This window comes from Meleagris gallopavo, chromosome 5, assembly GCF_000146605.3.
Source record: "Meleagris gallopavo isolate NT-WF06-2002-E0010 breed Aviagen turkey brand Nicholas breeding stock chromosome 5, Turkey_5.1, whole genome shotgun sequence".
NCBI lineage: Eukaryota > Metazoa > Chordata > Aves > Galliformes > Phasianidae > Meleagris > Meleagris gallopavo.
The window spans coordinates 38,295,907-38,310,281 of NC_015015.2; the positions used below are offsets into that span (position 1 = coordinate 38,295,907).

A 14,375-nucleotide genomic window follows, 5' to 3' on the forward strand; every position below is an offset into this window, starting at 1 on the left:
GGGCCGTTGGGCCTGCTGTCTCCCTGTCACAGACACAGATAGATCTAGAGATAACTCCATGACACTCAGTAAGAATGCAACAGTTTAGAATGAGCTCGGTGCTGTGAGACCCCTTGATGACCACACTGCAAGGGAGCTCACTTCCACCTTACCTGAAGGCCTGAAGAAGTCTGCAGAAGAAAACAGCATGGGCACATGCACTCACTGCCAGCCCTCTGCAGCGCCTTGTCAGATATAGCAGGGCCTCCTCTCCTTCTACTGCTTCAGCAGCCAAGAAGGACGCAAAAACCTCTTCAATATCCCCCATCTAAGCTCAGGACAGGCAGCAGCAGTGAGGATCTAGGAGGTCATGCCTCCATCCATGCAGCACTGCAGTGCAGCCCAACACCTGCTGGAGAGGAAAGGGAGACAGAGCACAAACTCCAGCTGCTCTCAGAGCTCCTCCTTGCAGACAAGGGACCTGTAAAATTAGTTGGTTCGCAAATGCAATGCAGCAATTGGGAACAAGTTGTTCCACTAGGTGTCTGAGCCCACACATGCAGCATCCCATAGCAGTACTGTTCAGCATACCACAGATCTGCACAGAGATAAAGAACAGACTAAAACCCAAAAACCTTCAGCCAAACTCTAGTCAGGAATGAGGATAAGCCATGCCTATTGTATCACACATGGCTAGAGTCCTGACCTGCACCAGCCACCATTCCACCTCTTGGGGGGTCTGTCCCTCTTTGTGCTCCTGCTGCCATGGTGAGCACTCGGTTACCACTGCCCCATGGGACTCTCAGCCCTTCCTGGGAGCCGGCAGCATTCCTATAGCAGGGTTCGGGCTAGCAGGAGCTGCAGCAGGCTCTGCTTTTTCTGCAGGGTATGGCCGTGCCCTTAGTGCTAGCAGCTGGGTGAGCATGAAAAAACAAACAAGGGAGGGGGCTGAGCATCTTTGCATAGGCTCCTGCCTGTGGGCAGTCATGGGAAAGGGGTGCATCTCAGCTGGTGAGAGCAGATAAGTTATATTTCCTTATTCCTTTTGCTTCCTTTCGTCAAAATCTATCAATTATTTACTTTCATCATCTGGATTGGACTGCCTAATAATAGATATGTGCCAAAAGCACACAGGGTTTAGGACAGGTATTAAAGAAACATTCATCCCACTGAGACTGTCTCCAAATCGTCCACACCAGTGGGGCAGCACCTGCTACACTGTTAATACAGATGCAAGCCCTACAATGACCTGTAGCCACTTACACTTACTGCTTGCATAGAGCCCACCCCCTCAAGCCAAAGGATGCATTTACCTGGAAATCCAATATCCACAGGTCAGAAGCACTGCATTCTGTGCACCAAGCTCAGGGATCAGTAGGCACAGCCTGCTGTACTTTGCTCCTAACCTCCCACAGGCGATGTATCCAGAACCCAAGCATGGGGAACACAGGTGAGATTTATTCTTGGGCTTAACCATATTCCTGCAAGGACCTGTTCAGCTTCACCTGCTGCTCCCTGGTATTGGTATAAACTCCAACTAGCAACAGCCCAGCAATTCCTGGGCTGGGGCACATGGATAAGCCTGGCAAAAAGCATAACCCTAACAGCAGCATCCTGGCTGCATTAGGAAGAAAGGCACCAACAGGTCAAAGACGGTCCATCCTCTGCACCCAAAGTTCTGTGTCCCATTCTGGACACTTCAATGCAAGAGAAGCATGAATATATTAGAGTCTAGCAAAGGGACTAAGGGGCTGTAGCATCTTTCATATTAGAGGCTGAGAGCTAGGATTGCTCAGCCTGAAAAAGCTTGAGGGAAGACTCATCAATGCACATAGTTGATGGGAAGAAATGAATAAAAGAGACTTAGATGTTCATTAATGGTGACAGAACGAGACACAGTGGGCTCAAATTGAAACGTGAGATTCTATACAAGCACAATACTTTTTAATTTATTGTTTTAACGGTGAGGATGGTCAAATAGAGGAACAGAATTAATCAGGCTGAGGAGCCAGTATCCCCAACTGTGAGATACTGAAAACCTATCTGGAGACAGTCCTGGTCTACTGCTTCACATGACCATGCTGAGCAGGGGGAGTGGACAACATGTCTATGATTCTGTGGGGAAAAAACAAAACAAACAAAACAAAACAAACAAACAAACAAAAACGGGAAAAAATACCTAACAAGAGTGATCACTGTAACTGAGACTGCACTTGGTGCACAGTGCAGCAGGATGCTGGAGCCCAAACTTGCCCTCAGATTCATACATGGCTGTATGCAGCCTTCAGCTCTGTACAAGCACCTCCATGGCAGCAAAAGGTCTTGAAACACCAAAATGAGTTAATCTGTACTGATGGCATGGAAGGTGTGAAATACGGTTCTGCTGCAAGCAAGGCTTCTTCACGATGTTACTGTGAATTTCAGGACATGAGAAAACACCCTGCATACTCACTTTGAGAAAGGTGTGATAAATTGCTCAGGATGAGCACAGAGCAGCAAAGTGCATAATATGGAAAGGAAATAAACAGCCTGAGGAGAAAGAGACAGCTTTATTTTAGAAACTGAAGAGAGGTCTGGAAGGATGAAGCCAGCAGTTGCCTGAGGAATTGTGTTTCTGAGAAAGTGCAATTCAATCCTTCCTGGGATCATCAGGTTCAAGCTAAGTGAGAGTGGTCCCTTCTTACTCTCCATCCAATGTAGCACAGCTCTGACCAGCTCCACACGTCATGCCCACTCTTCCCTGATGAAGGGATCTGCCGAGAGCTGCCAAGTGCCAGCATAGGGATACAGGCAGAGGCTGCTGCCCTGGCTCTCTGCAGGAGTTCATAAAACACCCCTTTCCTGGTGTGAGCCACAACAAACCAAGAAAGACTTCAAGGTGCAACTGACCCTTTCACCCTTCACACTCTGATGCAGGAAGAACACAGTCCAGTAGGCCTTGTTCTCCACAGCCACGACTGGTGATGCTCAAGCCAGCCTGAATCTTACAGGGACCAGTCGGTCAGCATTGTCTACTGGAGATCCACGAGTGACTGACCTGTTCCTCTTGCTAGAATGAGTCCAGACACCACAATAAACAAACATAACTTTGCCTGGTCCAGCAACTTCCCTCTGTAAACAAAAGCCATGACTGTCCTGCAACCAGGTCAAAGAGAATCAGACTCCAAAAAGAATCAACCCTCGTGCATCAGTACCATGGTTTCACTGGCTGCATCAGAGCAGTTGTCTTCAACCAGCCTGAATGCCTCTGTCCCGTGAGCACCCAGTGTCACTGACAAACACTGATCATGCAATGAGTAGTAACAGAGCTGCTCTGTTGGCGCTGGACAGCTTTTACAGTCTCCTTTTGTACTGGCAAGGCAACGTCCAAGCAGGTTAACTTCACTGGTGCTCAGTTCTTCCATCGGATTTGCTAAAAGAGAGAACAAAGCATGACTAACATCAGGCTGACCACAGTTCCCCTGGGCCAAGTTAGCAAGGCCCAGACTATGAAAAGGGTAACCACGGCAAAAAGCTGCTACTTCTATCAGCGTCACCCTCCAATCTTACTCTGAGTGTAACCCCAAATATAACATTAACTTCCCAGCAGAGAGAAAAGGATGTATGAGTCATGCCCTTACTGCACACCTAGCCTATGGCTGTCTTCAAAAATTTTCTAGAAAAAGTGCTTCTTACCATGTTACTGAGTAGGCTGTTTATCTTCTCTTCTTCTGCAGAGCCCCGCTCCACCTTGCATTTATATGCCATCAACTGGATGCGATCCTTTAGATCCCTGTACGTCTAGACAAACAACAAAACCAGCATCTATCTGAGTGATGAGGACACTTCACAGTTAGATGGTGCCTTGCAGACGAGTAGGTGTCAAGTCTCAACCTCCCCTCAAGTTCCAATCAGTAGCTTAGGTCTGCACAGTCTATTTGCACAAGCAGACAGGCTTGGGCACAGCACATACTCTAGGAATCATGCTCCTGGCTCACTTGGCTCTCACTAAGAACAATATGCTGCTCCCAAGCCACAGGAATAAGAAAACTCCGCAAGGTGCATGACAGTAGAGTGACATGGGAAAGTTAGGGAAAAAAAGCAGGCTTTTGTCCCCCCTCTTCACACATACAAGAAAGACTTACATCAATCACAACATCATGGCACTTGTATTTGGTGGCAAGGTTCAACCGTGTTTCCACATCCTCTACTAAGCGCACATATTCCTGCAGCACCTGCAAGGGAAAGAAGACAGTCAGTTCCCTTTTGCAGGTACTTCCTGCCTCATTCTTCCACACCAATCACAAAATCTTTCAAAGGCACTGGTTACACAGACTTGGCCCTTTCCATCCTAGAGCAACAAGTGACCACTACAAGTCTGCTAAGAACCCCAAAAAAGTAAAGCTGTCCTCAGAAAGTCCCAAGTCCTGCACTGTCTCATCCCTATGGATCAGTTTAGCATCCTGATAGATGAAACATAAGGAAAGTTAATGTAGCAAAAGCAGCTGGAAATACACTGTGGAAAGCGTGCTCTGCAGGCAGGTGACCTGGGGCTTCAGTCATGTTCCAAAGCTCAATGAAGAGCAGGAGGACACAAGCAGTAGCTCTTTGCTCACCTGGACAGGTGCATTGTTCCTCTGCAAGATTTCTACCACCCGGTGGAAGCCAATAGGTGCTTTCTTCTTGGTGTAGCCCAGCCAGTTCTGAAATAACAGCCAAACCCTGTATTAATCCTAAAGGTCAATCCTTCCAGACATTTCCAGAGGAGGCTGAAGTCAAAGAACATGGCTGCCACAGATTGAATCTGAAAGCAAGAGCAGTTTTTCCCCAGTGAAGGGAGAAATAACATCTCTCCTCGTGCCAGCCACCACATGTACCACTGGCAGAGCCCTTCATTCAGTGGCTAAGCTAAAGCTGGCTGCAAACCATCTGGTAACAGTGCATGAAAGCAGCCCCCTTCTCTGGCCCAGTAGCTGCAGCCAATTCAGGCCCAGCAGAGCTCAGGGAAAAGAGGAACATGTAACACCCTGCTCCAGAGATGCTGGGCCCTGCTGAAATAAACGAGTCTGTTTGGCAACCCAGAACAAGCCAGCTGTCAGTACTAGATATCAGTACTTGGAACTGAGTCCCCAGTAAGGCTTTCCCCATCTCACCTTGGTGGTTAAGAGTGCATCCACATCCTCCCAGGCTCGTAGCTTGGCACGGGCAGCCAGGGCAGTCAGCACATACTGCTTATCAGGAATCTGCAAGGCAGAGAGCTGCACTCAGAGCACTAGCACAGCTTAGCAGGACTGTGTGACACGGAGGAGAATGGTATCTGCCTCTATCTTGTCAAAACTCACAACAGCCAGACAAGGAGGTGAGATACTGCCTGAGGTCATGGCCACTGAGCCAGAGGTAGGGATTTACAGGTGATGTTGCAGCTACTTGGCCACTGTTTTCAGTGTACCTTTCTGAGCTTCTGAAATGGCTCTACTCAAGAAGAATGCAGTGTTCCCTACGTTGCCCCAGCACAGACACCCTCAAGCTCCAAGCCAGTCCCCTTGCTAAACACAGTTTGGCTGCCTACATTTTCAGCTGGTGCTGCCACACCAGCCAGAAGCGCACATACCTTAAATGTCTTCTTCAGATTGGTTGGGCTGCTGAATGTTCCCTAGAGAAAGCAAACAGTCATTGCAAACTAAGCAGAGGACACCAAGGAAGAGGTTCAGACACCTTCACTTATACTGCTTTGCACATGATGAATGTCCTTGCTATTGAAGTCTTTAGGCTCTTTGCTCATGAAAGTGACAAAGGAGCAAAGAATTGACAGAAGAAAGCAACTAACCCACCCCATTCCCTGAAGCTGGTGCACTTTCAGCACTCCAGAGACCAATAGCCTTATATAATTGAGGGCTAATTCTGTCTGCTTGGAAGCTGCAACACAAGCCAGTGATTTCTTTCAGGAGGCAACTCCCTGACATGCCACTTCCAGGTTGAACGTCCTGTCTTAAGGAAGAAATCTCCAAACTGGCCCTGGAAGGCCAAGGAGAGATAAATTCCTCTCAGTCTCTCTTATAGATGAAATATGACCTCCCTCTCATTCTTTCCTTAATATGCCCAACTTAACTACTCCACATATTGAGGGCTACGGGATGAGACATAACCGTTGCCTTCTACATTATCCTCACCTCAGCTTCTGTGTAGTGGTAAAAACAGGAATAGAAGAGAGTGGTCACTAGTGGCATGTTGAGAATTGAGGCCTTGCGAGGGTATTTCCGAAATATCTCTGACTGCCCAGCCATCGCCAAGTGTCGATCGTTGGCCTGAGGAAACAAAAAGATGTGAACATGAGTCAGGGCAGCTGTCTGACGTAGTTACTGAGTATACACCTGAGTAGAGTGTCGTGAAAGGACAGCACCAGCACAGCCTCAATGCGCCCTCAAGTCTGAGGTCTGGTACTTCCCACGTGGGCCTGGAACAGCAGTGTGGTTAGCAGTCAAACTAGCCAGACGGGCTGTTTAGATCCAGCGTGGTATGAGCTAGGGACAGATAGGGTTCTCATAGTTAGTCACCTTCTGACCAGCAAATTAAAGGTTTCATACCTCAATGATTATCTGTCTCTCCAGCAGGGTATAATGGTCTTGGATGTGGGAGATATCCTCAGCTGAAAATGGCAGCCTGGCCATACATGCAGGAAGAAAACACTGTCAGAAGCTCTTAATCCAGTATGCTTGGGAAGAATCAGAGAATGGCCAGGGTTGGAAGGGACCTCAAAGATCATGAATCTCCAACCCCCCAGCCACATGCAGGGCCACCAACCTCCCCATTTAATACTAGACCAGGCTGCCCAGGGCCCCATCCAACCTTGAACACGCCCAGGTACGGGGCATCCACAGTCTCTCTGGGCAGCCTGTTCCAGCACCTCACCATTCTCTATGTAAAGAGCTTCCCCCTGACATACAACCTCAATCTTCCCTCCCTCGACTTCAAACCATTTCCCCTTGTCCTGCAGTTATCTACCCTTTCAAAGAGATGATTCCCCTCCTGTTCGTAGGCTCCCTTTAGATATTGAAAAGCTGCAATGAGGTCACCCTGCAGCCTTCTTTTCTCCAGGCTGAACAAGCCCATCTCTCTCAGCCTGTCTTCATAGGGGAGGTGCTCCAGTCCCCTGATCATCTTTGTGGCTCTCTTCTGGACCCTCTCCAACAGCTCTCTGTCTTTCTGGTATTGGGGGCTCCAGACCTGGACAAAGTACTACAGATGGGGCTTCACAAGAGCAGAGTAGAGAGGGACAATCACCTCCCTGTCCCTGCCGGTCACCCCTACCATGCCCCTACCAATTTCCTTAAGTGCTCAGGCACCCAAGCTTTTACCCTTTGCACCTTTCAGAATGTCTCTGAAGCATTTCTGGCCCCAAGTAAGCAGCAAAGGATGCTAAACTAGCGATCACTAATTCTTCCTCTCTGGTCTACATTATGTCCACAATACTGCACTGCCACTGAGGTAAAACCAGTATCAGCTCTGGAACTACATAAGTGCACTGCTAGGACAAGGGTCTAATTGTCCTTATTACCAGCTTTTGGGAAGCACCCACATCTAGTCCATTCTCTTGCATCTTTTCTTACCCAATGCAGCCTTTCAGAAATTCTCTCTTCTTTTCTACATCCTGGATGTTCAAATGCTCCCGGTACTGTGAGAGCTGGAGAGAGACAGAAAAAAAAAGCAGCCTGTTCTTATGGACTTGGGACATACAGGACCTCAGGGAGCAAAATAGGAATGCAAAGCTGTCATCTAAAAAGCCAGATACCCCACAGCCAGCCTCTTCCTGCCCTTCCCATGCTCTGCACTCCCTTGCCAAGGAGACGGAGCTTCTGCTCCAGGGAATACTCACAGCAACTTCCTCAGTCCTGTCTAGGAACCTGCAAAACAGAACAAGCAAGCATTAACTTGGAAGCAGGTTCCTAGCAGGGTGCTCAGCCCTGCCACATGGCTGGGCAAGCCCTCACCTGAGCAGATCCAGAAGCAGCTTCTGCTCACCCGTTTCTTTGAGGAAATGGATGAGATGACACAAGGCCACCTGCCGCACCTCCAGCTCTCGAAACAAGACCTCTGCAGGAAAGAGGGACACACATATGGGGGTAAAGCAAGTTAACACGACCAAGACTGATGGGGCGAAGTGTAGTGCATGGAACTGCAAGTCTTTTGTATGATTCAGCAGTATTAACCCAACTCAAAGCACATGCCTGGAGGCTAGAGCACAGGAGAAAACTGTAAAACTGTTCGCTAGGCTGCAAAGTGGATTCATAGCAGAGTACTACCCCTACAAATTAATTTTCATTTACCCTATCACCACCACCACTGACCAGTGCTCAAAGTTCCTCTTTGGGACTCTTCAAATGCATCACCAACCCCCTCCCACATCACACTCACCACAAAAATATTTAATGCTCAGCAAAGCAGTGACACTTCAGCTGCTGGCTCTGTGACTTGCACCCAGTAGAAGAACTGGCCCCTTCATCCTTAACAGAAACATGCAATAGAAACCGTGACCCCGGTCACACTTACCTCTCCTTAGCGTCCGTTTCAGGAATATCAGGACCTGTGAGCACAGAGAGGCAGCTCTCAGCTGAACATAAGAGTTTTCACCAGAATTAAGACAGATAACAAACTGTCAAGCTTGGCCAAGACGCAGGGAAGCTTATGCAAAGGGTCTCTGAAGGCACAGCAAAGGGTCTCTGAAGGCACAGCTCTTACAGCACTCAAGTGAATTCTGCTACCCATAGACACAGGAGAAGCAGCGAGTCAGGGCCACAGTTGCCAATTCCTCTGGAGCTTAGCTAAGTGAGATAGAGATTTATAAAGAAAAACCTTTCCCTGAAGGAGCCAAGGACTTAGAAGACCTGGATCGGGGAAGCTCTGACACTGCAACTGCTGCCTGATTCTCTGGAAACTAGAAAAACTGGAGAGGCCCCTCAAATCTTCTGTGCTGCAGTAAGCAGATTAAACCTCGGCCTTCAAGAAATTGCTGCAAAGAACAATTTCTGGCTTACCCAGTTGTTAGCGGTCAACATACAGTCTGCAGACTGGCAGGAAAGCCAGCAGCAATACACAACTTTTCAGCCATAGGCTTTGACAATTTTCAGTAACTTCTAACCCCAACCTAGCAAGATTAGGTTGCCAAGTGACTGTATTCACACAAGCACCCTCTGTGTGGTCATCCAGGAAGTTTCAGCCCTATATGGACCCAGTAGGACTCACAGCTGTGATGACATTTCCATCATGTCCCGCCACAGCTTCATCCAAGAGCATCAGCTTGTCCTGCAGGGAGCGAAACCTCTCTAGAGAACAGACCTGGAGATAAAAAGAGATTTAAGTAGCTATACAGGACACTAGCAAGTCTCCAGGCTGAACTAAGTCCAAAGATGTTACCTGTTCTTCCCAAATGAGCCCTTCAGCAACACAAATAACTGCTCCACCAACCACCACAGAACTATTCATTTTGCTGAAACTCTGTGCTGTGTGATCCCTGACAATCTGTCAGCTGGGAGCATACAGTTAGCTCTTATTACTGCCTGGGTTAGAACAGCAGACGCTGTGCATTCAGCACAAGCACACTTGAAACAAGCAAAACTTCTCTGCATGCTATAAGCCACCACCTCTGTCAGGAGGAGGAAACTCTGAAGGAACCTTTCCATGGAAGAAAACAGAAAAATAGAGTTGCACATCTCTTCCTTCTTATTCTGCAACAGTGGCCTCTGTCAGCCTTTTGTCCATCTGTCCCCTTTGAGGAGACATATGCAAAGCAAAACCACATTAAGAACAGGTAACTTCAAAAGCACTTTAAAGACAATCCCTGCACACAGCTCCTGTGGGCTCACTGCAAACTGAGGCAGTCAAGACCAACATTCCAGCTCTAGTGTAATCAATATTGCTCCTATTTTCTTCATTATCTTGAATCTTTTCCAAAAACTCAGCCCCAAGGAATGGAAAAGGTAGAGGGAGGCATAGAAGTACAGACACTTTCTGTCAGAGACTACTGAAGGGATGGGGAATACCGAAGGACTGAAGTAACAGCCCAACAAAACCCTGCAGTTCTCCTGAACTGATCTCTGCATTGCCACTTGGCAAAGCAACAGACAGGCACAGCACACCATTCCGGACAGATGCTGCAAGCAACACGGATCCCCTTCCTCCTTCTGGAACAGCCAGATGCATGGGGGAGTGTAAAGCAGTTTGGGAGCAGTCACTCTCCCTAGCAAGCAGATGGAAGAGGAATGCCCTTACCTTGCCCCTCTGCATTCGCCGGACTGTATCTCTGGGGCTCCAGTCATTGCTGTAATCCTGCCATAGAGAAACAAAGAGCTCAAGGGGCCAATTTAGACAAGCATTTCCTAAGGCAGTTTCCTTTCCTGATGGATTAGTGATGACCCAGGTGTAACTTCTCAGTCATTCAGATGCTCTACGATGATTAGTAGTACATGTCCTCAGTCTCCTGATGTAGATGCTGGGCATTCAGAGTCTATATGCTGACTGGGAAGAAAGGTGAAGGCTCAGAGGTTAACGGAAAATCTTTCTATTACTTTGGTAAAAGGGCCATCATCACACCTTTACAAGAAGTGCATTTCAAAAGGTTGTCTTGCCTGCAAATAAAAGCTCCAGTGTTACTTGCAGAAGGACAAACAAAATACATACAAAACTAAGAAATCCAGAACTAAGGCTAAAGGAATCACCTCTTTACTACAGTTCAGACTTCTGGAGGGCCTTTGACAGCAGTGTGGAAAACCCAACAGCTTTGGGCAAGTGCCTGGAGATTCGCACAGGACTAATAAGTGCAGTTCAACTATCTTCTCGTAATATGCTACAGGTGCTGCACTGCCCAAAACTCCTCCCCTTGAGCTTACAGACACTACAATCTGGAAGCATCACATAAAAGGTGGTATGAGCCCCTCCTCAGAACTCATAATTTTAAGAATGCACCTACGATTTTGTGAGCCAGTGACTCTAATGCAGTCTTCTGCCTCAAAAGAGATAGAGAAAGGAAGCAACCAGAACAAATTTGAATTTGAATCAATCAAAAGCTTACTTAAGACCAGATACACAGAAAAAGAAGGTAGATGCAGTCCCTTCCCACATTAGGGGACCACTGCACACAACTCTGAGATATTCTGAGCATCAAGGGCTCAGAACAGCTACTGGAAGCACCCACAGAGTACTTTTATGTTCCACTAGTGAAATTCAATCCTGCCTGGGGCTTGTGTTAATATGTGTGGCTAGCTGTGCTACTAGCATGCTTGCCTATATCTGTCGGGAACATGTGCTCAGCTTTGTTACTGATTGAACCTGGGGACATGGAATTACAATTTCACATCTACTAGGTTGGGACAGGAGGAGTTCACCCTGTCTCCAAATCCCCTAGATTCTGCAACACCTAACACTGCCTCTTTGGGAGAAGAACATTCCTGACAACTGGTACCTCACCTCTCTTCTCCCTGATCAGGCTGGGGCATTACAGTGATTCATGAATGAGGTTTAGAAACCTTAAGGTTTCACTTAAAAAGCCTAAGTGATGCCAATTCATCAGATCCAGAATTAAAGAGGTAATTGTTTCACAGAGACTGCTGGACAAGAAGGAATAACTAATATCCCCCAACAAAATTCCTTATTTCTGGGAAGAAACAGAGAACACCTGAATTACTATGAGGTTGACTCTACATTTCACGGCTCCCTTTTCTAATCCCTCCATTGTCTTCTGCTGTCTGAAAGAGCAATCAATCACTTTTTATGGAACCTTTAGAGCACTGTCAGAGAACTGCTCACCTTGTATTCAGCTTTTGGTCTGCGCAGTTCTGGGGCATAGTTTTTAACTCCTGAGTCTGCGAAGGCTGAAAAAAACAGGACAAAACCGAGTAACATACCAAAACCCTGATTCACACCCACTTCCAAAACTGCCTTTTGTGGTAGAAGATCCAAAGTCAAGCATCAAATAGCAGTATAAAGTTGCTCTAAACCCAAAAGTCGTCAGTACATAATCAGATTTCTTCAGACCATCATGCCGACACTTCCTCTGGTTTACTGAACAACTTTCAGACAACTGATTTCTGCAGTGCTATGAAAATGACACTGCTCTTTGTTGGAGATACTTTGTTTATGTAAACCTGCACTCTCCCAAACAGAGACAGGGATTCAAAACTTACCGTCTGAAAGGGACGGCAAACTTGGAAGTCTGTTTCGTCCTGCAATCAAAACAAAGGTCATGAAAGACTTTTCACTGGCACATCTCTTGCAGAGGGAACGCAGGTTCAGGCTGCAAGCCGGTGAGCTGTCACTATGCCAGTGTAGCACGAGCTATTCTCATAAAGTGATTCATGCTACTGGCATAGCTGGGGCTCACCTGCTTTGCAGTCTAGATCTTCGACATAGTCTGTGGCATCACAAACCATACTGCATCGTAGCCCTATCTGTTTCCTCTTTGCCACAGCTAGGAGAGATTAGAGAGCCTTAATTTGCTCATCTACCTGCAAAGCAGAGGCTCCAGCATGCACTATTGCTTAGGCCACTGCAACACTGGTAGTTTCGTTCACTAGGGCTGCACTTTTGATGCCTTTAGTTTTCACAGTATTATCAAACACGTTAGTAGAAAAACACCAGAAAGTGACAAAGTAAAAGCTGGCTTGCTGTTCTGTGAGGTAACAGAGCTGAATTCTTGCAAGCTGTTTAATTCCCCTCAGTGACCTGTTGCACAATCCCCAGCCAGCAGCTACGCTACCACTGCTGCTACCAGGTGCCTTTTGAACCAATCAACAGCAGCCAGCTGAGCTCCAAATAAAGGATAATCAAGCCGTCTTCTCTATAGTGCTGAGGGTCAAATGAGGCCTACATGGATCAAGCAAGTCCTTTTGTAGCCTGCTCTTGTCCATTATGAAAACAGATTGCAGTAGTCAACCATGCTCTACCTTCCTATTCTTGTTAAGTTTGGTTCCACAGAAGCCAAAATCTTCAAATCCATGTCCCTTAATGAAAGAGCTGGGTACCTCTGCATAAGACAGGCACAGTCACCAATTTCTGACCAATGACAGATAACATTACCATAGAGAAAAATAATTAGAGCTTCCTTGTTTTGTAACACACTGAAATGATTTACATAAGGTAACATAATTTCTCCTTGATACTCCTGAGGGAAAACCCATATGTGGCACCTCACCTTTAAACAAGTTGCTCAGGGAATAGGAGGAAACCTGCTTGGGAAGAGCTGCATAGGAGGAAGAGCCCTTCTGTAGGCTGGTGTCTCGGCCCTCCAGGGAGCTGCTGCTGGAGGCTGTCTCTTTGATTGACCAGGAGATGCCTATGCACAGACAGAGGTAATTTAGAACAGGGAATGAGAAAACCACTCTGTAAATAAAGATCTTGTGGCATGAATATTACCAAGTGTGTCCTGGTCAGCTCTGCACTAGCACATCACCATAACTAGACTCCGAGCAAAGAATTTCAATCTCATGTCATACTACTTACTAAACAGTTGCCTACTGCCCTCCAGCCAGAAATGGTTGCATTCAGCAGTGTTGTGCAACTCATTATGGCTTATATCGGAGGGAAAAAAAAAAAAAGTACCCACCAAACATTTGTGTGTAATTGTATAGAGGTAAAGCACAATCCAAAGGAACAAAGCAAGACAAAGAACCTCTGTCTTATCTTGAATTACAGAAGCAGTGCAGCACACCTTCCTGGGCACTAAAAAGCTAAGATAAAGTTCCTCCCTGCACAGACAAAACAGCTGTCAATGCACACATGCTGCTGACAGTGCATTTGTCTTCTTTCTGCTTGTGACACATTTGTCACCTCTTTTTGTGCAGCTACAGAACAATCAAGTTTGGGGATGTGGTGGTACAACTAAACAGATGATAGGTAAAGACTGCAGGTGGGAAAAGGGAAAGGTCAGAACTGGAGGAAGGATCTCCATCTCTTTATACTACTTGGGTTTGGCAGACCCACATGGGGACACCAGGAGCGCACAGCTCGGCCTCGGGGGGCTGACAGGGCGAGGCGACGAGCGACAGCCTCAGTACGTGACGGGAGAGGCCAGCTGGCCAGATCCAGGGCCAGCCCGCGGCACCCCACACTTACTTCCCACGGGCTCCCCGCTCCAGCTGACCTTCTCCAGGTCATCATCGTCATCGTCAACGATGTCCCGAAGGCTGTTCACCGCCCGCTTAGATTCCTTCAGCTGCGGGAAGAAGATCGTTTGCCCACACACCAACGTGGGGCCGCAGCCCCACAGCGCGAGGCGGGGCGGGGCGGGGGCTCGGCTCCCACCTGGGACAGCTCGTCATCCTCATCGTCGAAGGTAAAGGCCCGGAACTTGGAGCTGTGCCAGTACTCCTCCTCGTCCGCCCGCGCCCTGCTCATCTGCAACGGCACCACGCGGCCTCAGCGCCGCT

The 14,375-nt window shown here is 47.6% G+C and overlaps 2 protein-coding genes across 3 annotated transcripts in view; both read right to left on the minus strand.

Moving 5' to 3' along the window:
- NOXRED1 (NADP dependent oxidoreductase domain containing 1) overlaps positions 1-759 on the minus strand; it is a 4,786-nt gene extending 4,027 nt beyond the window's left edge. For both annotated transcript variants that reach the window (XM_031553619.1, XM_031553618.1), the window contains exons 1-2: positions 686-759; positions 153-391 (exon numbers count right to left, since the gene is read on the minus strand). In XM_031553619.1, coding sequence (XP_031409479.1) covers positions 153-307 — 155 coding nt within the window. In that variant the 5' untranslated portion in view covers positions 308-391; positions 686-759. The remainder of the gene's footprint in view (positions 1-152; positions 392-685) is intronic.
- Positions 760-2,509: 1,750 nt separating this feature from the next.
- Positions 2,510-14,369, minus strand: VIPAS39 (VPS33B interacting protein, apical-basolateral polarity regulator, spe-39 homolog). The gene is made up of 19 exons (XM_003206635.4): positions 14,251-14,369; positions 14,062-14,161; positions 13,142-13,282; positions 12,135-12,173; positions 11,758-11,822; positions 10,225-10,281; positions 9,199-9,291; positions 8,506-8,539; positions 7,947-8,049; positions 7,832-7,859; positions 7,566-7,639; positions 6,543-6,618; positions 6,129-6,263; positions 5,570-5,611; positions 5,112-5,201; positions 4,575-4,661; positions 4,104-4,193; positions 3,655-3,759; positions 2,510-3,391 (listed from the first exon to the last, which is right to left on the minus strand). The coding sequence occupies exons 1-19, from the start codon at positions 14,341-14,343 to the stop codon at positions 3,371-3,373; spliced, it is 1,473 nt and encodes a 490-aa protein (XP_003206683.2). The 5' UTR covers positions 14,344-14,369; the 3' UTR covers positions 2,510-3,370.
- Positions 14,370-14,375: the final 6 nt, after the last annotated feature.

Coding starts and splice junctions, on each gene's coding strand:
- VIPAS39 (XM_003206635.4), bottom strand. CDS start 14,343: ATGAGCAGGGCGCGGGCGGACGAGGAGGAGTACTGGCACAGCTCCAAG. Junction 8,050..8,505: donor GAAACGGACGCTAAGGAGAG/GTAAGTGTGACC, acceptor TCTTTCCTGCAG/AGGTCTTGTTTCGAGAGCTG. Junction 6,264..6,542: donor AGAGACAGATAATCATTGAG/GTATGAAACCTT, acceptor TTGTTTCCTCAG/GCCAACGATCGACACTTGGC.